This window comes from Mus musculus, chromosome 11 (genome assembly GCF_000001635.26).
Source record: "Mus musculus strain C57BL/6J chromosome 11, GRCm38.p6 C57BL/6J".
Taxonomy (NCBI): domain Eukaryota; kingdom Metazoa; phylum Chordata; class Mammalia; order Rodentia; family Muridae; genus Mus; species Mus musculus.
Genome location: NC_000077.6, coordinates 96,489,256 through 96,512,832, shown reverse-complemented (window position 1 = coordinate 96,512,832; position 23,577 = coordinate 96,489,256). Strand labels below are relative to the sequence as shown.

The following is a 23,577-nucleotide window of genomic DNA, read 5'->3' as shown; positions in this document are numbered from 1 at the left end:
CACATGTATATCATTCTATCTTAGTCTAGAAACACTGAGTTCATTCTTTCCATAACCATGAGGTTAATAAATGTCTGCTACTTGCCAGAAATTTTGGGAAAATTTGGGAAAAGGGACACACACATACACAAAACCCAAAAACCCAGACCACTGTGTCTAAGAGTCAAACTATATGCAAGTTGTGTGACTGACCCAGGACACCAAAATGATTAAAACAAACAAACAAAAAAAAAAACCCCAAAACACAAGAACCCAGAAGAACCCAGGCCTGGGTAATGCCAGAACCCTGTCATTTTGCAGATAAAGAATGCTGAGGGAAGGCTTGAGATCAGACAAAAGCAGCAGCCTGACAGGACAGGGAAAGGCAGGTCACAAAGAGGCCAGGTCCAGGCTGTAGAGAGAAACCAGGCCTGTCAGGAGAGCAGATGGCAGAGAGCAGCTTAGCAGGTATGGTTGAGGAGAGGGGGCAGGGCAGGATACTGGGTAAGCGCCAACCCAAGGCCCGCTTCCCTTTGGTGAGGGGTGCTACCTTGAGGCACAGGCTGAAAGGGGCTAGTGGTGGGCACTAAGGGAAACGGAAGCAATTGCTGACCTGGAGCCTGTGAGGAATTGCCAGCATCATTAAGTGCTCGTCTGTGGTTGGAGACTAGGATTTACTGTGGTAGCAATTCGATTGCATCATTTTTCTCTGGCCCCAATTAGTTGCCTAAGTACAACAGCAGAGAGGTTGGAAAACTGAATCTATCAAGGTTAGGACTTCTGTAGGCTTGTGAGATAAAAGGACTCGAGAGTGGACAAGAAGACCGGAGAACCGCGTCACGGAGCTCAGGCAACATGGGAGAGAAACCAAAGGCTGGAGACTCGACAACACTGTCCATTCTTGTTAAAGTTTGATATTAGTTAGAACATTCGGAAGCGGGAGAGACTGTGGAGCTAGTCTTGTCCATGAAGAATAACCATCCTTTGTTCCAGGAGTCCTCAAATCTCTCCTGCTGCTGTGTCCTCTATCTCGACGGTCAGCATCACTATCCACCCAACTAGAACTAAGAATCCCTTCTTCCTCTTTGTCTATCGGTTTGTCCGTCCCATGGGCCCCCAAGCCTACGTCCTTATTATCCTTTTAAGCCACCTCTGCAGACACCGAATCCATTCATCCAAGCCCTCAGAATGCACCAGGAAGTCCAGTCAGATGCTAACTGGTCCATCTGCCATCATCTCGCTCCCTCTGACCCTGTATCTTCAGCGCTGATGGAATGGGTCATGTAGCAACAGCAATGTGTAAAGGCTTCACAGAAGGTCTAGCCTGGAATCCCAGCTCTAGATTTTAATGGTGAGACCTGAGACACAGACTCCGTTTCCTTTTCTTTAAGAAATAGAAATCATTCCTGTTTCACATAACTCTTGAGAATTACCAGAGGCGATCCTCACAAAGAACCGGACATCAGACCTGGACGGCTTCTAATCAACATCAGCTGCTCACATCCTAAGCACTGATGTTACTCTAATGACCTAAAGGGCTCTGGCCTCAAATCCTTCAGTGCCTCAGCCCAGCTCTCGGGGAGAGAAGGCTTGCACTCCCGTCCCTGCTGTCTCGTGTTGCTACCTACCATCAGGACTTTCTTTTGCGTCTCCTTCCTCTGCAAAAGCTAGCTGGTGCTTTAAGATTCAGCTCAGTCTCCCGTGTCAGCCGCTCCCTCGGCACACCTGTGTGTGTGCTCTCTCCTACTGCATTGTAATCTCACCTGCTGGAGCTGGAAGAGGAAGTGGCAAAGAGCTTGTGTGCAATAACTGCCTGCTAAATAAGACAGGGTGAGAGCTCTCAGAGCTCCAAGCAGCTGCTCAGTGCATCTCAGAGAGAGAGGGGTGACGCCAGAGAGGCAGTGCGCCCCAGGCCACACTATAGACTAGGCTACAGCATAGATTTATTCCAAATAAGACAAACGTGGGGTGCCTTCATTTTCCCTTAAGCTCCATACCAAGGTGAGAGGGGAAAAAAAAAAAAGAAAGAGGGAACAGGTGGAGGAAGCTAAAGTTAAGACGGCTTTGCTAAATTAAATCTTCATCAGGTGGCAAGGTATAAATGATACACTTGCACTGGGGAAGTTTAGGTCAGAGGGTTACAAGTTCAAGACCAGCTTGGACTCTATTCTATGACCCTGTCTCATAACTTAGATAGATAGATAGATAGATAAATGCCTCAATCCAAACAAAAGAGGATTTTGTTGTTGTTTCTAGAGTCTGGCTTCAAGGACTAACCACAAGATGACCAGCAAAAGTATGCTTCAAAAGACAGATCTGAATACACAATGAAGTGGAGAGTATCCAATATATAAATACAATCAATTTGTTTCCTTATTAAAAGTCTTCATGAAGAAAATGATTTAATACAAATGCTAAAGCTACTGACACAGATTAATTGAAAAATAACACCAGACTTCTAATTAAAGACATAATAGTATCTCCCTCCCTTTCATTTCACAAAAATCTGAATAAACAGACAAAAGGAGACTGTAGAAAGCAGGCTTTTATCAGTCACCAAAGCGTTGCTGAAATTTTCATTAAACCTCCTATTCTTCTTTACATGCTTTCTTTTGGACAGGAACAGAGATGGACACACAACCACTCTGAAGTCATTTTAAAGAGATTTCTCATAGTTTTTCTCCTTTTGCCTCAGCCTACTTACAGATTTGTCTTCACCCTCTTTTGTCCCTCCCCGCTTTCCTTACTTACACGGTTCCACACTAACTCCTCATTCTTTCCTATTGATTCCTTTGTACAGACCTATCGCAATAGGAGCCAGACCCTTGCATCAAGTCTCAGTTCTCTAAGTCATAAAGAGTGGGGCAGACTTTGATCCAAAGATCAATGAGCATGACCAGGTCTGTGGCTTGTATCAGTACAGGCCAGAGGCCCCTGGTGGCTCAACCATAATCAACCAGTCAATCTCAGGCCTTCCAGATCTGCCCTGCCCTGAAGAGATACTCTGCTATCAGAAATGTCCTGAGACATTTCCATAACACTGTTAACACAAAGGGCAGAGTATAATAAACACACCCTCAGTTCCTTACCCCAGAAAGTTGGGATGCTGTCAGTGGCCAGCAGGTCCTAGCAATTATCCCCAGGCACATGGAGGCCTTCTCACCAACCTAGCCAACAGCTGCTGCTTGAGATAAAATCCCTCTTCATTCCTTCCCGTTGTTGCTAAGATTCAGCTGAGGACTGGGGAGATGGTTCAGTGAACAAAGTGCTTGCTGTGTGTGCAAACATGAGGATCAGGGTTTGGGTCTCCAGAACCCAGAGGAAGCCAAATACAGGAGTGCACACCTGTGATCCCTGCAGATGCAGTAGTGCACACCTGTGATCCCTGCAGATGCAGGAGAGCACACCTGGATCCCAGCAGATACAGTAATGAACACCTGTGATCCCAGCAGATGCAGGAGTGCACACCTGTGATCCCTGCAGATGGAATAGTGCACACCTGTGATCCCAGCAGATGCAGGAGTGCACACCTGTGATCCCTGCAGATGGAATAGTGCACACCTGTGATCCCTGCAGATGCAGGAGTGCACACCTGTGATCCCTGCAGATGCAGGAGTGCACACCTGTGATCCCTGCAGATGCAGGAGAGCACAACTGTGATCCCAGCACTTCTACAGTGATACAGTGAGATGGGAAGTGGAGACAGGAGGATCCCCAGAAGCTCGTGGGCCAGTCAGTCTGGTACGTACTGTGACAAACAACATGAAACCCTTTTATAAGCACTGTAAAAGATGAGGGTCTACACCCAAGGTGGATTCAGCTAAGTCTCCTCTGATTGGCCTCTGGTCTACAAACATGTGCTGTGGCAAGCAATCAAACATGCACACACACACACACACACAGGGTCAATTATTGCCTGCTAAGAATTTATTATCATCATCATCATTATCATTATTACTATTATTATTATTTACTTCTTGTTGTTGTTGTTTTTTTAAAGACTGAGTCTCATTGTGTATCCCTCAATGCTGTCCTGGAACTCTCTCTGTAGACCAGGCTGGCCTCAGAGATCCACCTGCCTCTGCCTCCTGATACTGGGATTAAAAGCATGCGCCACCACCGCCTGGCTGCTAAGAGAATTGTAAGCAGGTCATCTCAGCTCACAAATAAGCAATATTCCAAAGGTTCGTTTCTAGGTGCCTGGCCTTTGCCTTATGAAACAAAGTAGTGGATGATAGTAAGTTGATAGGGACAGATTTAAAGATCTAGTCAATCTTGGTAACAGACAGGAAGCATAGTCAACAGTCTGCAGCCTACGAGCCAATCAGAAGCTCAGGCACAGAGGCAGCCAGTTAGAATGTTTCTGCCTAAGGACAGAAAGGTCACTGAACGCTGAACATTGCATATAGAATGTTGTGTGTTACATATAAACCGTGTTTTATACCTCATTAAAGCAAGAAAGCAACAGAAAGAGTAGCAGAGGGGATTTTTCTTATTTTCTGGACATAGAAACTCAGAAATCCTTCGACTTTCTTCTCTTTCCATCTCCTGCCTCCCAGTGCTCTCAATCCCCAAATACTGACCAAAGCTCTATAAACTTCCTCCCTCAGCACGCCCTCCCCCTGCCCTGCTTTCTCCCTCAGATCCACCCAAACTCTCCATGAGTGGGTTCCATCTGTCTTCGTGGCCACGTTTCCAGTGACTCCAAGACATACGTCAACTCCATGTCCTCTGTGTCTCGGCACGTGTTAGTTCTGTGTGCAATGTATCTCACCAAAAAAACCCCCCAACACCTTTCACCACAGCCAGCCTGAGATGCCAGCTCATTGCTACCAGCTTCCCCCAGCCCTCTGACCAGAAGCCAGCTCCTTCTCGGAGTCTTTTCAGAACTACCTGGCTGTTCCCTTTCTAAAGTCTTGCTTCAGTGTACCCTGAGTTTTAGTTACTCTTGCATGCGTTCCTGTCTTTCCAATCGGGTTGTGAGTTTCTGGGAATTATATGTTGAGGATCTATTACTAACGGTGTTGTGTTAGACATCTTTGTGTGCATGTAACTTAAGTGCATAACAAGTTAGAGTCTTACGCAAGCATTTGGTTTCTCTTGCCCCAAAAGGCATGTGTTGTGTTCACCACAAAACCACTCTGTATATAATATGTGCTCAGCAAACGTTTGCTGGGCCTATACATGAACAATCTGGTATTATTCATCGTGATGTTGACACTGCACACAGGTAATATGTGAGATTCAGTAGCCTGAGCTTTCCAGAAGCGACTGAACAGTGCCAGTTCGTTACACTTTTTATGAGGTCATGGAGTCTCATAAAGGCTGGACACACCCTGAATTAAAATCCCAGCTGCAGAATCTCATGCTGGGCAGCCCTGACCCATGAGTTGCTTCTCTGAACTTCACTGTTCTCATCTGCTAAATGGAGAGTCTAAAAGTGTCCACCATGCACACATACCTGCTGTAAGGACTGAATGAAGAAGTTAATTTGTGGACAGTAGACCTAGGCCTGGTGCATGATAAGAGCTAGCTGTAAGTGTTGCTCTTCTGCTGCAGTCGGGACAGCTTCCGCCATAATCGCTCTGAGGACGTGGATCCTGTGGTGTTGTTCTGAGCCTCAATGCACCTAATGCACACTGCGTGCTGCTTTGACACACTTACGGCCACTGAATTTTCTCTTTTCTTTATTCTTTTAGAATTTGGGAGCATTCCTTGTCGCATAGTGAAAAAAACAAAATAGGGCTGGAGAGATGGCTCGGTGGTTAAGAGCAGAAAATCCTCCTCTCGTAAGGACCTGAGTTTGAGTCCCAGCACCCATGTGAGGAAGCTCACAACTGACATCGCTGGCCTCTGTGGGTCTCTGCACTCACCCACACAGAGAAATACACAAATACACATAATTAAAAATGAATTTTAAAAATCTTCTGTAAAAAATAAAATATAAGAGGCTAGAGAGATGACTTAGAGGTTAAGAGCACTGGCTGTTCTTCCTGAGGTCCTGAGTTCAAGTCCCAGCAACCACATAGTGGCTCACAGCCATCTATAACAATATCTAGTATACTAAATAAATAAATAAATAAATATTTTCTTAAAAAATGAGATAGGAGACATCTCAATTCTATTATATATAAAATATAGAATTTCACAACTCTGTCTCTTCAGACTGCAAGTATTTCATTTCCCAGGCTCCAACCCATGTGTCCTCCTATGCTTCTTTTTAGTTAATCTATTCATCTATTTACTGATAATTTCATACATGTATACGACAAATTCTGGTTATGCTCATCCCTTCTTCCCCTCCAGCCCCCACCAACATCTGATCTGAACAAGTCCCCTCCCCACTAGAACATCTTTTTTGTTTTGTGACCCACAGGGTTTAAACGGGGCTCCACGGCAAGGGATGCATAAGGAGACAGCCATTGCAGCAGGAAGCATGAACAACTCACTAATGACTACATCACCAAAGACACTGACTCCCTCACACAGCAGCTGTCCACTGCCCATAGTCCCCCACAAGTGCCTCCCCCGTCCATGGCTGAATGATGACTGACGATGAGCCCAGACTCATACAGGACCCGTGCAGGCAACCACGGTTACTGTGAGTCCACGTATATAATGGTCATGCCATGCCTGTGGTGGTTTGAATAAGAATAGCTCCTATAGGCTTGCTCATATATTTAAATGCTTTGTTATTAGGGAACAGTACTATTTGAGAGGGATTAGGTGTGGCCTTGCTGGGGTAGGTGTGGCCTTACTGAAGTAGGTGTGGCCTTGTGGAGGAGGTGTGACCTTGTTGGAGGAGGTGTGACCTCGCCAGAGTGGGTGTGGCTTCACTAGAGGCAGTATGGCCTTGTTGGAGGAGGTATGTCCCTCGGGGGTGGGCTTTGGGATTTCATACGTTCCAGCCAGGCCTCAGTAACTTTCTCTTCCTGCTTCCTGTGAATCCAGATGTAGAACTCTCAGCTACTTCTCCAGTACTATGTCTTCCTGCATACGGCCATGCTCCCCGCCATGATGACAATGGGCTAAACCTTTAAACTGTAAGCAAACTGATGCTTTCCTTGATAAGGGTTGCTTGGAGGACACCGACCAAGACAATGTCCACGCCCACCTTCCAGTTCTCACATTCTTCCCATTCCTCCCTCTCTTCTTTAGTGTTCCCCAAGTCTTGAAAGTGGCGGTTTGGCTGTCCCATGCTAGTGTAGGCAGCCACCGATTACTTTTTCTCAGAACCTTGATGGACACAGGGCTTGCTCATTTTGGTGAAAAATTAAAAATAATAAAGTTAGGAGAAAATCGCTGGACAGGGCTGGAAAACTGAACAACACAAAATTTCTTAAGCCTCTAAATGAATTTATATTTTTAAAGAGGATGTAAAACATCAATGACTCTCTAGGTAACAACCCCCCTCCCCCCCCTCCCCCCTCCCCCCTCCCCCCTCCCCTCCCCCCTCCCCTCCCCCCTCCCCCTTCCCCCCCCCCCACACAAAATCAACTAAAACCAAACGTAAGAGACCTTCTAAGAGAGACATCTGAGAACAGGAGCATCCACGATGACTCTGGCCACTCACTGGTCCAAGAGCTGCTTGGAGAGCAAGCAAAGATGTCTCATGTGATGCTGTCTTGATCACCAGGCATTAAGCCCAATGTAAACAAATAACCAATACATATTGTTAAGTAAATTAACCACTTCCACCCTGTAATCTTCAGCCTGCTTTTAGTTGATTCCATTTCTCTTTATGGCCAACATAAAAATCAATCCCGGTGACTGATGTTTTGAGAAGGAGGAAGTGAATGGCCGACTCAAACACCAGCGTTCGGAAAAGTGGTCGGACAAATACAAATGCTCTGCTAAATCGGCTCAGAGTGCTGCTAATCCCCTTCTAATGAAGAATTCATCCTGTGTTAGCTCAAAGGGGGTAACAGCTTCGAAGCGGAAGTTGCTCTGTCAGCGATACCTCATTTCATGAGGGGCCCTTGACAGTGAACTTCCTTTACTTAAAAAAAAAAAAAGATCCCCAACACATTTTAGAGCAATCATCACAGAATATTCAAAGGACGGCATTTCACATGACTCAAAATTAATTTCCCTTCTGTGGGTGTGTTTTGAAGCATAGCATAAAACACCTCCAGAGACAGCCTGCTTGTTTACAGAGAGTGACCCGGGCCAAGCTGCATAGCTAAAGCCCTGTGTCCATTTTATCCAGCCCCTTCCGCTTCAGTAAGTACTAATTCTCATCCCACCTGGGAATCAAACCTCTCCCAGGGCTTCCCTCTCTGCCCTTTCTAAAACTGTGAAGGACTTTAATATCACTAACTTATTATTAAATAAATATTCACAGTAGTGAGTTAGAGAATACAAATAAACAAACAAAAAAGCATTAAATTCCACTTGCCAGAAATTACTATCATGGACATTTTGGTCTTTTGGATTGTTTGTCTGCTTTGTTTGTTTGTTTTCCGAGATTTTTTCATGGTGAGATTGAACGTATTTGTCTACCTGCTTTCTCACTTACATACCTTTGGTCAGTATCAGTGACTCGATTATGGTATCAATGATTACGTCACCATTGTGGAAACGTCGGCTCTCCGTTTTGTTAAAACGGAGGAACAAAACAAATGGGACTAAACTAAGGCTGTACTGAACGGAGGCAGAGAGCAACCGAGGTTTACGGTGACCTCACAGTGGTCCATGTTTTAGTCCCAATATCCCAGAGACAGAAGAAGGTGAAGACCAGCCTCATCTACATAGTGAGATCCTGTCTCAGAAAGAGAGCAAGGAAGGAACCGTCTTGTGAAGGCTAGTAGTTTGCCAGGAAGTGAAGGTATACAAATAGAAACATACATTGAAGGAGAAAGTCAGTAGGCCTTGTTGATAAGAGGAGGAGGGGGAGGAGGAGGGGGAGGAGGAGGAAGAGGAGGAGGAAGGGGGAAGAGGAGGAAGAGAGAGATATTAGGGTTAAGGAGTGATTCCCAGGGCTCTGAAAGTCTAACCCAGGAAAACTCATGGGTGAGTGGAGTTAAACCAGGTCTTCTTGGACGCTCCACAATTAGGAATCCTCCAGCAACAGGAACAGAAACCCCAGGTGACAGAGGTTTAGACATGTGATAGAGGTCTGTTTGCCATCATACAGAATATCTGGAGGCTGATTCTAGAGCTAGTGCTGAACTAGATCTTCCCACCTGCCCAGTATCCGCAGATCGATGCTACATGTCACATGTCAATGTACCGTAACTCTCAGGTGTAGAACTTTCTTGAGAGAGACTAGCAGGAGTCTCTGCCTTACATTCTGCCACTCAAACTACGTTCCCTAGAAACCCTAGGATAACCAAAGCAAAGTGGCTGACGTCATGACTCATCCCAAGGCTGGAAGAGCGGAGGGTGGCTGCTGAGGGGGAACTGGCTGGTTCTCTCCCAGCATTGTGGAGCCTGAGGTCTCATGAAACACCCAATATGCTGCCTGCAGATGAGCTGCTCTACAACTGGGCACCCAGGAGAGAAACAACTCTGGAAGGGGGGAGGAAGAGTCTGAGGAGGGCAGAGTGGAAGAAAGGGCTGAAGCAAGAGCCTCAGGGAAGAGCATGGATACCGTGAGGGAAAGGGAGGCTCCACAGAGGGAAGACGTTCTTAAACTTCTGAGGAAGGGGAAATAATCCAAGCTGTGAGAAACTTGAAAGGCCAAAGAAGATAAACATTGGCAGTATCATCCGGATGTGGCAACTGGAGTGACTGGACCATGGGGAAAGTGACTTCATTGGAGCAGAAGATGCAGTGTAAGGATGATAACTAACTGAGGATGGACCAGAGAAGAGGAACCAGAAGGGAAGGGTCTTCAGTTCAAGATGTCTACCTATTCAGGAAAAGAGCTAAGACAGTAGCTAAGGAGAGGGTGGTTGTTTAAGGCATAACGGGTTTTTAACCTGAGGGTGGAGTTGAGCACATTTGCATGAGGTTCAAAGAGATATGAAGAGGGAGCATCAACTTTAAGCAAAAAAAGGGGGTGGACAGTGGCAGGAGCAGGGTAACCATGACTTGGTGGACCAATACTTCAGTCCGAGGCAGGGCATGGTGGTGCATTCCTTTGATCTCAGTACTTGAGGAGCAGAAGCAGTTGTCTCTGTTGGTTAAAGGCCAGCCTGGTCTACACATCGAGTTCCAAGTCAGCCAAGAGCTAGGCAGTAAGACCCTGTCTTAAAAGAACCAAAGAAGGGCTGGAGAAATGGCTCAGAGATTAGGAGCACTGACTCTTCTTCCTGAGGTCCTGAGTTCAATTCCCAGCAATCACATGGTGGCTCACAACCATCTGTAATGGGATCAGATGCCCCCTTCTGGTGTGTCTGAAGACAGCAACAGTGTACCATATACATAACATAAACAAAATCTTTTAAAAACAAAACAAACAAAACAAAAAGCGGGGATGGCGACATAGGCAGCTGTATACAGTTTTAATCCCCAATACTTGGGAGGTAGAAGCAGGCAGATATCTCAAGGCCAGCCTGGTCAACAGAATGAGTTCCAAGATAGCCAAGGCTACACAGAGAAACCCTGTCTAGAAAATACAAAGAAAGAAAGAAAGAGAGAGAGAGAGAGAGAGAGAGAGAGAGAGAGAGAGAGAGAAAGAGAAAGAGAAAGAGAAAGAAAGAAAACCAAGAAAACAAACAAAAACCACTTAAGTTCTCAAATGGTATGAGGAAGGACTCTGGATGCCAAACGTGGCAGAGGAGCAAAGTATACAAAGCCTCCAGAACAGAGCTCCAAAGAACAAAGACTGAATATTGAGGGTCTAGGAGCGGCAGCAGAGCTTGGAGAACACCAGAAGCACTTCTGGAAGAAGGACATGCTCTGTTTAAGAGGATTGCAAGCAAAACCCTGTCATGCAGGAGAGCCCTGTATTACCCAGACACCGATGGAGAAAAGAGGTCACCAAGGAAACAGAAGAGGAGGCAGAGACAAGGTGGTATGAAGCTGAACAGGGGAGGCAACCAGAGGCAGAGAGCTGGTGACGGTCACGAAGAAGAAGGGAGTGGCCGGTGTGTATGTTCCCACAGTACTCGAAGATGCAGATGAGAATCCTGCAGCTTTTCGTCATAGATTTAATTCAAATGTTAGATAAAAGTCATTAAATGCAGATTCCGCCTCAGTGGCTCTGCTGGCCCGGAACCTGAGACTGTGCTGTCAGGGTTCCAGGAGAAGCAAAGAGCTAAACATGGACAAAGAGCAAAGGCTGTTCCATGCTTTGTCTCTTCGATTTACACTGTTCTGATGCTCTTTCATCCATTTCTATCCACCGATCTGTTTCCTAACTTTGTGTGTGTGTGTGTGTGTGTGTGTGTGTGTGTGTGTGTGTGTGTGTGTAAGAGCACAGAGTGAGAGTTCGAAGTGTGGTAGGGAAGCAAGAATGCAGTAGAAGTTTCTTCTAAGCAACTGTTAGCTACACACACTTCCCAAACTTGTCAGACAGCTATCTCGTGTGATTAAGTGCGTCTGTGGGCTCTCTAGTGCTTCAAACGGGGCACCTAAGTATTCAGTAAGAGAACAAGAGGCTGGGAACAGTAATTAATTCTGGTTAGACCATATGGCCGAACAGAACACTGGCTGGAACCTGAAAACTTAATTTCACAAGAGTCACACTTATTCTGAATTTTAATCATTTTCTGGATCAGCAAACATATGCCTGCCAACCTGCTTCATTTACACAAAATTCCGAAGCATGATCACACCGCACACTCCAAAATGATTGGTTTCTCCCAGATGGGCTTCTCAGATCTCACTCCTACCAGGTTCTCAGGACAAAATAACTGCTGGCAGCTCCGGTTTAATCCCCTTGTTACATAGAATCTTCTGGCGGTTTTTTAAATATTTTTATTTTATTTTATGTGTGTGGGTATTTTGCTTACAGGTCCATCTATGTCAGAAGAGGGCATCAGATCTTCTGGAACTGGAGTGACAGCCAGTTGGGGGCTGTGTGGTACTGGGAATTGAACCCAGGACCTCTGCAAGAGCAGCCAGTGCTCTTAGCCACTGAGCTGTCTCTCCAGCTCCCCTGAAAGTTCTTTCAACAAATAGCATCACTTCCATTCCCCCCACCCCCACTTGCATGAGCATCTCAGAATACGGTGAGTACAATATTCTCTGGCTCTGGACCCCACAGCCTTAGGTCTGGCTCAGGAGCCCGCATCCCTGAGACCTCCCTGCAGAAACACTCACTGCTGCAGAGACACCCGTTTGCTGCATTTTGCTTCTCTCGAATGGAGACATTATGGGTTTTCAGTGCAGACTCCATCCCCTGTCCTCTTAGAAACAGGATACTTTCATCTCCTGTACATCTAATAACTTCAAGATAAGGACAGAAAAAGAATCAGTTTTTGTTTTGTGAACTCTCGTCTCTGGTGCTTGAGAGACTGTCCTAATATCCCCCGAACATGTTTTAGTGATAACATTTACTGCACTTGGGGCCAAAATGATTTTCTGCCACTTTCAATTCTAGTTCAATAAAAGAATAAGGGCTTTGTTTCTGACCTCTGTCATTTTTAATACTATAAAATGATTTAAAAAATGTAAAATTGACTTCCATTTCCTACTGGACTACCAATCTCATATTAGCTTTCCTTTTATCAAATTTATGAGAAAAGTCAGAAATTGCCTTTCCTTTTAAAAAAAATCAAAATTTCAAGATCTCCTGGGCAGAATGTTTGAATTGAATTTCAGCTCTCAATAATTGCTGGCCTAGAAGTTTTAAAGAAGTATAGAAGTTAGCTCCTTTCTGTTCCTTATCTCAGTAATAGCGAACCAGAAGATTACCCCTGAGCTCAAGATCAACAAGAAATAATAAGGTTATTCCTAGAAAACCATCACTCTTAAAAACCTCAAATATGTGTTATTACATTTCAAATTAGGGAAGTCTGTGATTTTCCAAGACCATGGCGAATAAAGTCAACGGCTTCTAAATTGCCAAGTGAAGCCAACTGTATATTTTTATAATATTATGTTAAAAAACTTTCAAATATTCATAAAAGTTGAAAGAAGTCCCATATCTAGCCACAACCTAAACTCGTGATTCATAGCTTGTTATTTTTGCTTGGTTACATAGTATCCATCCATCCATGCTACACTGGCATGACCTCTACAGTATAATCCCATCCACAAACACTTTGTATGACTATAATTAACTAGACTTCAGCAATTGTCAATAATTCTTTTGAACCAATAATCTTTTGAAAGATGCCATTTCATTTTTAATGATTTAGCTGAATAAATTAACCAATTAGACATCCTGAATTCTACATCTTAATCTTTTATTAATTCTGCTACTGTGAGTGATGTCTTGGGCATCTGTTTTCTCATCAACAACAACAACAACAAAAAAAAAACACAAAGCGCTTGGTAGATCCAATAAGTCCCAATTCACAAGATATAAAATGTGCCTTGTGGTTAGAGCAGGATTCACAAATGAGTCACTTAGTTAATTAGAGAAATAGCTAATTGGAGGGCATGTGAGCACAAATGGTTTTTTTTTTTTTTCTAAATTATAGTAAAAACCTTCACAAGGCTCACAAAGTCAAGAGGGAACTTGAGTTTAAAACTCATTATTCATCCTGCGCTGGGAACAGTGTGTTCCCAGCAAAACTAGTAGAAGCTGAGTTGATTGGGTCACTCCATGTACAGATTCCATAGCACATAACACTAGCATCATAGTGGTGTGTCCTTGCTTTACAAGACCCTACTACCACCGGCTTATAAGCTCCCTATTAATCGCCTGACTGCACCAATTGCAGACAGGGGTAGTTGTTCCTTTATTGTCTGTTCTCTTAAACTGGTATTTCTTTCCCTCTTCAGAAGTTTGGCTCTGGAAGGGGTTCCCTTTGAAGCCTGGAATATCAAAGCTATCACAAGACAGTGTCGACCATTTTGAAAGAAATATGAAGAAACGACATCATCCCCGGGGGCGGTAGGCTGAGATCTTCCCAAACGGGTCAGCGGTTGGTCTGTAAAATATCCCCATTGCCAAGGAGGTGGTGACATCTCGTGTAAATCAAAAACTGAAGCCCTGAGATATCTCATTTCCATTTTAAATACACGGGGGTTAAATATGGATATGAGCAGGCAGAGGCTCCTGTGGGATTGATTTTTCCCGTCTTCTCTGAGCCCTTTGCTGAGCATGATAAGGACCAGGGTTCATTATCAAGCCTGCTAGCACTGCACTTCAGGAGACGAGATGAGGCTTCGCAGTGGGAGAACAGATCCACAAAGAAGAAATGGTTCGTGTGGTGCAATGATAAAACCCCATGTTGGGCTCAACTCATTTTAAACAGGATCGTGAGACCAAAGGAAATCCCAAGAAATTAAGTTTCCTGAATCATTTTTCAAACTGGGAAAAAAACCAACCAACCAAACAAACAAAAAAACCTTGGTGACATCATACAAGAAATCGAATCTAGGTTTCAAGGTTTGGTTAGCAATGCCTGCATTGTTTTTAAACAAACATTTGTTTTTCTAATAATAATGCTTGCAATTTCATAACACTTGTATGTGTGTATATATATCGTGTGTATGTGTATGTAAAGATTCCAACAGGCAATCTAGAAAGGAAGCTAAGGTCATCATTAGAACCTTCAAGAGATTCGGCCAAGGTTATAGAAATAACATCAGAACAAAGAGCCTGGCTCCTGTCAGTTGACCCTGAGCTTGCTTGTGCTGCCCTGCCCACTGCTCCAATTTCACTGCAACACAGAAAGCAGTTCCAGGGTGAGTCTATACCAGAAATAAGGGAAGGGTGCAAATCACAGAAAAGCACAACCAGGAAGGCTCCAAGCCACAAGGTTTCTGGAAACCCACAAACAGATGAAGACACACACACACACACACACACACACACACACACACACACACAGACACACAGACACACACAGACACACAGACACACAGACACACAGACACACACACACACACACACTGGCCTTTGATAAGCAGAAAAAACATAGCTTAGCTCTGAAACAAAACAAAACAAAACAAAAACTAGCTGGGGACCTAATGAGACTTAAATCAAGGGCAAAGCAAACAGCCCTGCAAATGAAGATGGCCCTTTCATACAAATGATCTCGTCACACAATGTACGGATTACCAATCTCCACACACAGACAATAGGAAAGCATCATGCATTAAGAATTTGACACTGAGGATTTCCCGAGACAAAGACCAATCCACACCAGAGAGATAATAGGAATGTCTTTGGGTGATAATGAAGACTCAGATTCTCTGAGGAGGAAGGCAAATCTCGGGGACCTGACTCGTTAGCTAAACGGCAGCGTTCAGCTTATGAAGAGATTCTAATGACTTAGGCCACCCGTGGGCACGAGCCACCACCTGTTTGATGCCTGGGTCACACTGCAAGATTCCCCCCTCCCTTCCTCCCACTTCTCCTTCCCCTTCCTCTCCTCCATCTTTTTTTCTTTTTGAGATGGGCTTTCATGATGTTGACCAAGTGGGCCTCAAACACCTGTGCTTGAGCTATCCTCCTGCCTCAACTTCCAGAGAGGAGCTGAGACTACAAGGTATACATGGCTGAATCCTAGTCCTAGATAATCGGGGAATCACTATGTAGCCAAGGCTGGCCTTGAACTGTGGCTACCTGTCTGCCTCTTCCTCCCTAGGCCTGGATTGTAGGCATGCGGCACCCAGCCAGCGCCTTTGTATTCTTTTCTTTATTTCATAATTTTATATATGAATTTCCTTTGATCATGCATCCTGCCCAACTACCACCGTTATCCTCTTATGCCCTCCCTTCCCACTGAACCCCTGTCTCTTCTCAAGTTCCCTTATTAGCTTCATGTTCTTTTGTCCCTTTTTAATTTTTTAATTGGTTATTTTATTTATTTACATTTCAAATGTTGTTCCTCTTCCCTGTTTGCCTTCCACAAGCCCCCCCTCCCCTTTACCTCTAAGAGGGTGCTCCCCACCTGCCTCAGTGCTCTATCATCCCCTTATGCTGGAGCATCAAGCCTCCACAGGACCACGGGACTCCCTTCCAATTGATGCCCAATAAGACCAACCTCTGCTACATATGTGGTTGGGGCCATGGGTCCCTCCATGTGTGCTCTTTGGCTGGTGGTTTAGTCTCTGGGAGCTCTGGGGTAGGGGCATATGGTTGGTTGATATTGGTGTTCTTCCTATGGGGTTGCAATCCTCTTTAGCTCCTTCAGATCTTCCCCTAACTCTTCCCCCTTTTTATTCTTCATAGAATACATTTTTCTGTTTAAGGAGCTCAGAGCTGGGGAAAAACCCAAAGTGCATTTTCCTGAACTTTAACCTAAAATCTTAAAGACATAAAATTAAAAGATTGTAAGTACATTTTACTACAGAGTTTTATTCAGAGCTGCAAAGGACTCTGCTCATTGTTACCTATAAAAATATTGTCTAAGAAAACATTTTCTGTCTTTCCAATAGAACGTTTAAAAAGAAAGTCCTGGATCTTGGTGAGAGTGTGGTTCAGTTGGTAGATTGCTCGTGCAGGAAATCCTGGGTTTGATTCCTAGCACTGCATAAAGCCAGGTATTGTGGCTTACGCCTGTAAGCCTAGCACTTGGGAGGTAGATGCAGAAGGATCAGAAGTTCAAGGTCATCTTCAAGTATATAGCAACTTTAGGGCCAGCCTGGGCTACATATGACCCCCATCTCTAAATAATAGTAATAATAATAATAATAATAATAATAATAATAATAATAACAACAACAATAGCAGCAGCATGGACCTGCTCAGTAGCATGTGTACTAAAACTGGAATACTATTAGCATGGTCCTTATGACCATAAATGGCATGCAAGTTTGTGAAAGGTTCCAACCTTAAGATGGATAGATAGATGATAGATAGATAGATAGATAGATAGATGAATACATAGATGGACAGAGACAAATAGCATTTTCTTTAAAAAGGAAGGAAGGAAAGAAGAAAAAGAGAAAGATAGAGAGCAAGCAAGCCAGCCTGGCCAGGTGGTGGTGGCAAACACCTTAAATCCCAACACTTAGAAGGCAGAAGCAGGCAGATCTCTGAGTTTGAGGACAGCTTGGTCTACAAAGTGAGCTCCAGGACAGCCAGGGCCACACAGAGAAATCCTGTCTTAAAAAACAAAACAAAATAAGTCTGATTATTTGAGATTGATCTCTGGGAGCCACATGGTAGGAGAGAATCTATTCCAGACGGTCCTCTGACCTCCACATGCACACTCATGGTACAACGTGACACTTCCATGCACACACACACACACACATGCACATAGGCACACACATGTGCACACACACAAATAAATGAGGTAATAAAAAAGAAACAAATTTCTCCATCTAAACTGTTTAAATCTTGTTACTTAGCATGAAAAATATGAAAATATTATTACATCTCTGAATTACTCGTATAAAATATTTATTTTATGAGATGCCCAAAGGGGAAATCTGCTTACTGATGCCATCACAGCAGCCCCATGTAAAAGAAAAGAAATGGGGTAATTTAATCTCAGAACCAGCCTCAAATACCTCCCACAAATGAAGGAATAAATAAGATAAACATTAGTATAAAATTAAAATGAGATCGATGCTCATCAAGGTTGCTCTGAAAGGACAGACGCTCTCCATACAAGAATGCAGGCCATCAGAGAACCCTCCAGCTTAAGCCAAGAAGCCAGTGAGAGGCCGGTGCTGGATCCGTCTCCCTTGGAGCATTTCAGACTGTGAGAACAGCAAGCCCTCAGCCCACAGAAGCAGAGTCCCCCGAAATCTTGCACTGCTGTGAAATCTCTGTACACACTCACTGAATGGCGTACAGCTATCACACACACTTGACACACGGCTAACCAATCAGTTGAGAGAGAGCCCGATATTTCTGTAGGTTTTTGTTTTGTGTGTTCTGCGGTGTTGGTGACAGAATCCAGGGCCTCATGAGAGCTAGGCCAGTACCCCATCACTAAGCTACAACCCCAGCCTCCTTCAGTCTTCCTTACTTTCTTTCAGTTGGTTTTAGAATTAGTGATTTACATATATATTTACTTTGTGTGAGTGTTTGTCATGTGCCACATACAGGCCTTGGGACAACATTTGAGAATCAGCCCTCTCCTTCCACTATGTGGGTTCCCAGGGACTGAACTGAGGTTGCCAGCTTGGGGCAAAACCCTTTATCCACTGAGCCAGCTCCCCAGGTTGCTTCTCCCTCCCTCCCTCCCCCTTCTTCCCCCTCCCTCCCCCTCCCTCCCTCCCTCTCCCTCCCTCCTTCCCTCCTTCCCTTCTTAATAAAAGGGTGGGAATGAAAACAGAAGAGCTTCTCTTTTGTATCTAGAGGTGGGTGTGTTTGCGTTGGTTGGGGTTTTTTCCCATTGTTTTTGTTTATGCTTTTGTTTTTGTTTCTGTTTTTCTGAGAGGGAGAGGGAGGGAAGGAAGGAGGGAGGGAGAGTTTGAGCCTTTTAGAGTTAGTTAAACAGACCATCTGGTGCTCATTTTTTTCTTCATTGGCATTCAAACTCTGTGCTAAATAGCAGAATTCCAGGCTAAAGAAAGGACTCAGTGGTTAAGAGCACTGGCTGCTCTTCCAGAGGATCCAGGTTCAATTCCCAGCACCCACGTGACAGCTCACAACCCTCTGTAACTCCAGTTCCAGGAGATCTGATGCTGTCTTCTGACCTCTGTGCACAGTGATACATAGATATGCACACAGGTAAAACACAGACACAGACACAGACACACACACACACACATACACACACACACACACACACACGAACACACACACACCCCAGGATTAAAGGAAAGAAAGATGAAAGCAAATCTTTAAACTTGTGAATACATAATTGCCCAAATAACACATTAAACATTAGTTTTCTTGATTATAAACAAAAGCCCTTCATTTAAATGTGTTTTGTTTGGGGAGTTTATAAGCTCAGCAACAAGTACTTAAGCATATTAGAACTATGCAATTAATGGTAATGACATTTGCAGCATACTACTTAAAAAAAAAACCTGTGCTCACTCTCAAGAGTTGTACCAGACTAACGTGTGTTTCTTTTTATGACACCAAGATGTCAGAATCATAGATATTGTCAGATTAAATCTGGTTTTCAACCTAAAATTCATGTTAAGAAAAAAAACACTAAAATTCCTGAAGAAAATCAAAATTCTTTATATAAGATTGTTGAGAATACTGTGTCCTGTTTCATGCAGACTTAAGGACCAGCCACCCACAATGAAACCTGCTAACAGATATGTTTGCTGTCTGTATTTTAAATGTCCTGGGTTTTGCAGAGTTTAGGCCATAAACCTGTTACACAAAGTTATTCCTTTATTGTTTCTTCCATTTAAGCATCTTATAAATCTGCTTGTCTCCTGTTGGAACTCCTTTGGTATTATTAAGTTTCACAGAAGGAAATAATACACCGTGTTTGTGTCCATTGGCTCTGGCTTTCACTTCCAACAGTGAGCGTGTAAGTGAGGAGCCCCAAAAAGGGGCCATCAAGAGAGGATTTATCTCTATCCCAATGATAAAAATCTTCTGTTTTTTATCCCTGCCTTCACTCTCAGTGTATGATTGCTGGCAGATGGTCTCCGCTGGATCAAACACAGAAGAAATGCCCCCACTGTTTCTCCAAATGCGTAGGTACGTCATCAAGTTTCTGAACATGGTTCATATCTGTTTCATCCCCGGGTCTCACATCTGGAGCTAATCCTGCAGTGACCACCACCATAAGGAAGAGTCTTGGCCGTCTTTTGTCCAAAGCATACTGCTGGGGCTCAGTGAGAACCTGGACTCGGAATGTGAAGCTGTCCGTCTTGAGGAGAGGAGGAGGTTTCACAAACAGCCACAAAAGGCACAGCTCGGGACATCAAACACCACAACAGAACTTCATTTCCCAGGAATCATAGAAACTGCCATCCATATTTCTTTTGTCCTATGTGAAGAATGTAATCCCTCCTTGGTACATTTTCAAGTACAATAATGCAGCTGTGGATACAGAAATCTTATTCCAGCATTGTTTGTAAGTCTGAGAAGGGAGCCTAGAGCTATAATATTGATGCTGTATATTTATGAGTATGGCAGGGACACAGAGAACCTAGAGTGATAATACTGATGGTGGCACACTGATGAGCAGGTCAGGGACACTGAAGAGTCAACACAACCATCACGTTCTGTGATCAGTCATCCTGGACAACAGGAAGGTGGCAAATGCTACATCCCACCAGCAGTGACAGAGTCAGACACGCCAATTCAAACAATTCCGCAACCATGGCATATACCACTGAGTCTGAGGCAGCCATGAAAGCCTAGGACCCAAGGCCCTAGGGTTTACCAAGGCTCAGGCAGGGCCATTTTTAATTCCCTTCACCCTTTTTGTTCCTCAGCAGTGCAATGTAAAGAAAGAATCAAGAGAACGTAAGCCATGAAACAAACCACAGAGTAGAAATATGAGTGAATGTGTGTGTGTGTGTGTGTGTGTGTGTGTGTGTGTGTGTGTGTACATATATATGGCACAGGCACACCCCAGTTTACCAAATCCAGAAATCATTATTGCTTTACTATGGCCAAAGGTGGAACATTTGAAATGGCCTCCAATAATTCTTCCATTGCTCCAGAATTCCTCATGTATAACGCACTCTCGGATTTGGTGATTTTTGAATTTTTCTTCACGTATTGCTTTTTTGGGGGGTAGATACAACGGTCATGCCACGTGAGTAAATGCTGCCACTTTGGCAAATTTTCAGTGTCTTGAAACCACTTGGTATCAACAGATAGAGGTGCCTAATACTGGCCAGACACAAATGGAACCATAGAGGTGGCATGGCTGAGGAAGATTCGGGAAAACAAGGATTCTGTTAGCAACACTGTGATTGAAGAGGTGGGTGGAAGGCGACCCCCAGATCTGGTTAGAAGAAAGCCTCCTTTCTCCATCTTCTTGTGTGGTATCTAACCTCCGGGTCCTCACTTCCTCAGCCATCGGATAATTATGAAACCCCGAATAAAGCATCATCTTTCTAGCAACAAATCGATGAACAGAAAGCCCTCATCAGTGATGCTCCCTAAAGTGCCCATCGGTTATTTTCAAATGTCCAACCCACAAACCACACAAATGTTCTTTGGAAGCCTTGTTTATTCCATGAAGAATGGGACTGTGTGTGTGTGTGTGTGTGTGTGTGTGTGTGTGTGTGTGTGTGTGTGTGTGTGCATGCGTGTGTGTGTGTGTGTGTGTGTGTGTGTGTGCATGCGTGTGTGTGTGTGTGTGTGTGTGTGTGTGTGTGTATGTGTTTCAAAAGAAGATTGAGGAGATCTGTGAGGGGCCAGGAGAGATGGCTTCTACACTTCCTTCCAGAAGACCCTGGTTTGGCTCCCAGCATTCACATAACAGCTCATGTCTGTCTATAACTCCAGTTCCAGGGGACCCAATGTCTTTTTCTGACTGCTATAAGCACCAGGCAAGTATGTGGTATACAAACATACATGCAGGCAAAATACACATATGCAGAAAATGTTTTTTTAAAAGGAAGTAATCTGCCCACTTAATGTTAGAACTTAGATCTTTCGTGATGCTGTGACATAAATATGAAAATATATGTGTATTTGTCTATACAGACCAACAAAATTGTATTTGCTTCCCATATCACATATTTTACAACAACAACTATATTCAGGGCTTCCCTCTTTCTCTGTAATAGAATTTTAAAATTCCACTTTTATACGATCCTTACGATAATACAAAAGCTAACTCGTGAAAATAAAGAAAAATCTATGGATCATTCATTAGCTGAGCCTCCAGGTGCATAACTAAGTCTAAACTTATCTATTAATGGGGTAGTGCTATTCAAGAGTTTGATTTCAACACTTCACAGCCTACCAAAAATTAGATATTCCCGAGAAAGAGAGAGAGAGAGAGAGAGAGAGAGAGAGAGAGAGAACCCATCTTCAGCATTCTGCTTGTTTCAATTATTCAGGGCAGCCCAGGCTGATAATTACACAGTCCCCAGTTGCTGAGCAAAAGTGATGTTTAATTAGCCAGCAGGAAAGGTCGATTAAGATCCAGCAGGGCACCTCGTGAGGGTCTCTCACATTCCTACAGGGAGTAGGCTCTGGCTGTGCCCTTCCAAAGGATAGAATTCACCGTGTCTAAGAAGTTTCTACCAGTTTTGGAAGTAGAAGCTAAGAACGATTGTCTATGCAGATTAGATCCAGCCCTAAGCCTGGAGATGCTCTCTAAGAGGGCTTTGATCAAGCCTTCTGAATCAGTACAGCATCCACCGGGGGAAGCAAAGGACAGATGATCACTCGATTGTGTCCAGACACTCCCACTCAGTTGCCACCTTTATAAACAGTCAGGTGGAAAATGGATTGTAAAGGAAATGTGGATTTCTTCTTCCCTTAAGGAAGTGTGTGTTCCCAGCAGCTATTAGCTGCTCAGATTCTAAAATGTGCAAATGAGGTCTAAGCTCCTTATTTAAAAAAACTGAGCACAATGTTCCTACCCAGTCTGGGGCTAATACATACTGGTACTGTCAAGGAGTCGACTAGCCAGGCCTGATTTTAACTTTTCTATTGAAGAAGGGACTATGAAAGCAAAGTCAGCGCCAACACCATGAAAGTGTCCCTTCTCCCCACGGGCTACCTGAACAAGCATAAATGCCTCAGTTTCACCATTATGGTTCTGCCTCTGTTAATCACAAACGTGTTCAATAAAGGTTAAAATCCAAAACCAATATTGGCCTGGTTATTTTAAGATAATTACTAAAACGTGTTCATGTCGGTACATCCCAGTATCCTTACCTACCTCCAAATCAATCCATAAATTTCTGCCAAGTATGAAAACTCATGGCAGGTTCTTACTGCTCTTGTGAACGTATACTCTGGTAAAGGAGATTTTTTTTTTAACTAAAAAAGCACAATGAAGCTGGCTGATACAAACCTGGATTTGATTTGCTGGAAACCCCGAAGAATGTGGGCTCTCTGATCCTGTGCCCCAGGGCTGAGGTTCTCATTCTGCAAGCCTTCTGCCAGGAAGTCTTCGGTATCTAAAGGAAAAGAAAAGGTGATCAACAGAGGAGGAAAGGAAATCTGAAAGATTAGGAAATGAATGTTGTTTCTCTGGTAAATGTCTGTGGCTGAACAAGTGAACAGTAATGAACTAAGAGAATCATATACTTAATAACCATCTATTAGGTGTAGCTCGCCAGAATAGAGAATAACCAAGATTTTATGCGTCTCTATAAATGACAAGTCCTAACAATCCGAGGCCTTGCTGTGAATTTTAGAAAGCTGGTGCATACGTTATCCACGAGAGACAACTGTTTCCGAAACCATTTTTTTAAAGCCATGCTTACATTCTTGATGGTCACGGAGGGCATAGGACAGATTGTCAATTTCACAAACATGTAAATGTTATAAATAAGTCACAGAAGGTCACAGACCAATAAGAGTAGAAGAGAAGTCCTGGTAATTGCTGCTGGAATAAAAAATGGAGCCCAACCGCAAAATCACGAAGGAAAAGGGGCAGGCGTTTGGGGGAGGGACATTAATTAGCAGACACATCAGCAATGAGAATGGCAAGGCAGCCAAGTACGGGGGCCCTCGTGGAGAAG

At 44.0% G+C, this 23,577-nt stretch overlaps 1 protein-coding gene and 1 long non-coding RNA gene across 9 annotated transcripts in view; one reads left to right on the top strand and one right to left on the bottom strand.

Moving 5' to 3' along the window:
• Gm38960 overlaps positions 1 to 20,466 on the top strand; it is a 47,730-nt gene extending 27,264 nt beyond the window's left edge. Inside the window, exons 1-3 of one of the 3 annotated variants that reach the window (XR_003949763.1) lie at positions 11,991 to 12,098; positions 13,819 to 14,727; positions 19,537 to 20,466. This is a non-coding gene — a long non-coding RNA (predicted gene, 38960). Of the gene's footprint in view, positions 1 to 6,355; positions 6,750 to 11,990; positions 12,099 to 13,818; positions 14,728 to 19,536 lie in introns of those variants that run through there. The other 2 variants (XR_880182.3, XR_003949762.1) reach the window with 2 other exon arrangements.
• The window catches only part of Skap1 (src family associated phosphoprotein 1), a 295,053-nt gene that overhangs the window by 246,790 nt on the left and 24,686 nt on the right, over positions 1 to 23,577 (bottom strand). For all 6 annotated transcript variants that reach the window (XM_006534508.3, XM_017314838.1, XM_017314839.1 and 3 more), the window contains exon 2: positions 22,905 to 23,010. In XM_006534508.3, the coding sequence (XP_006534571.1) occupies positions 22,905 to 23,010 (106 nt within the window). The remainder of the gene's footprint in view (positions 1 to 22,904; positions 23,011 to 23,577) is intronic.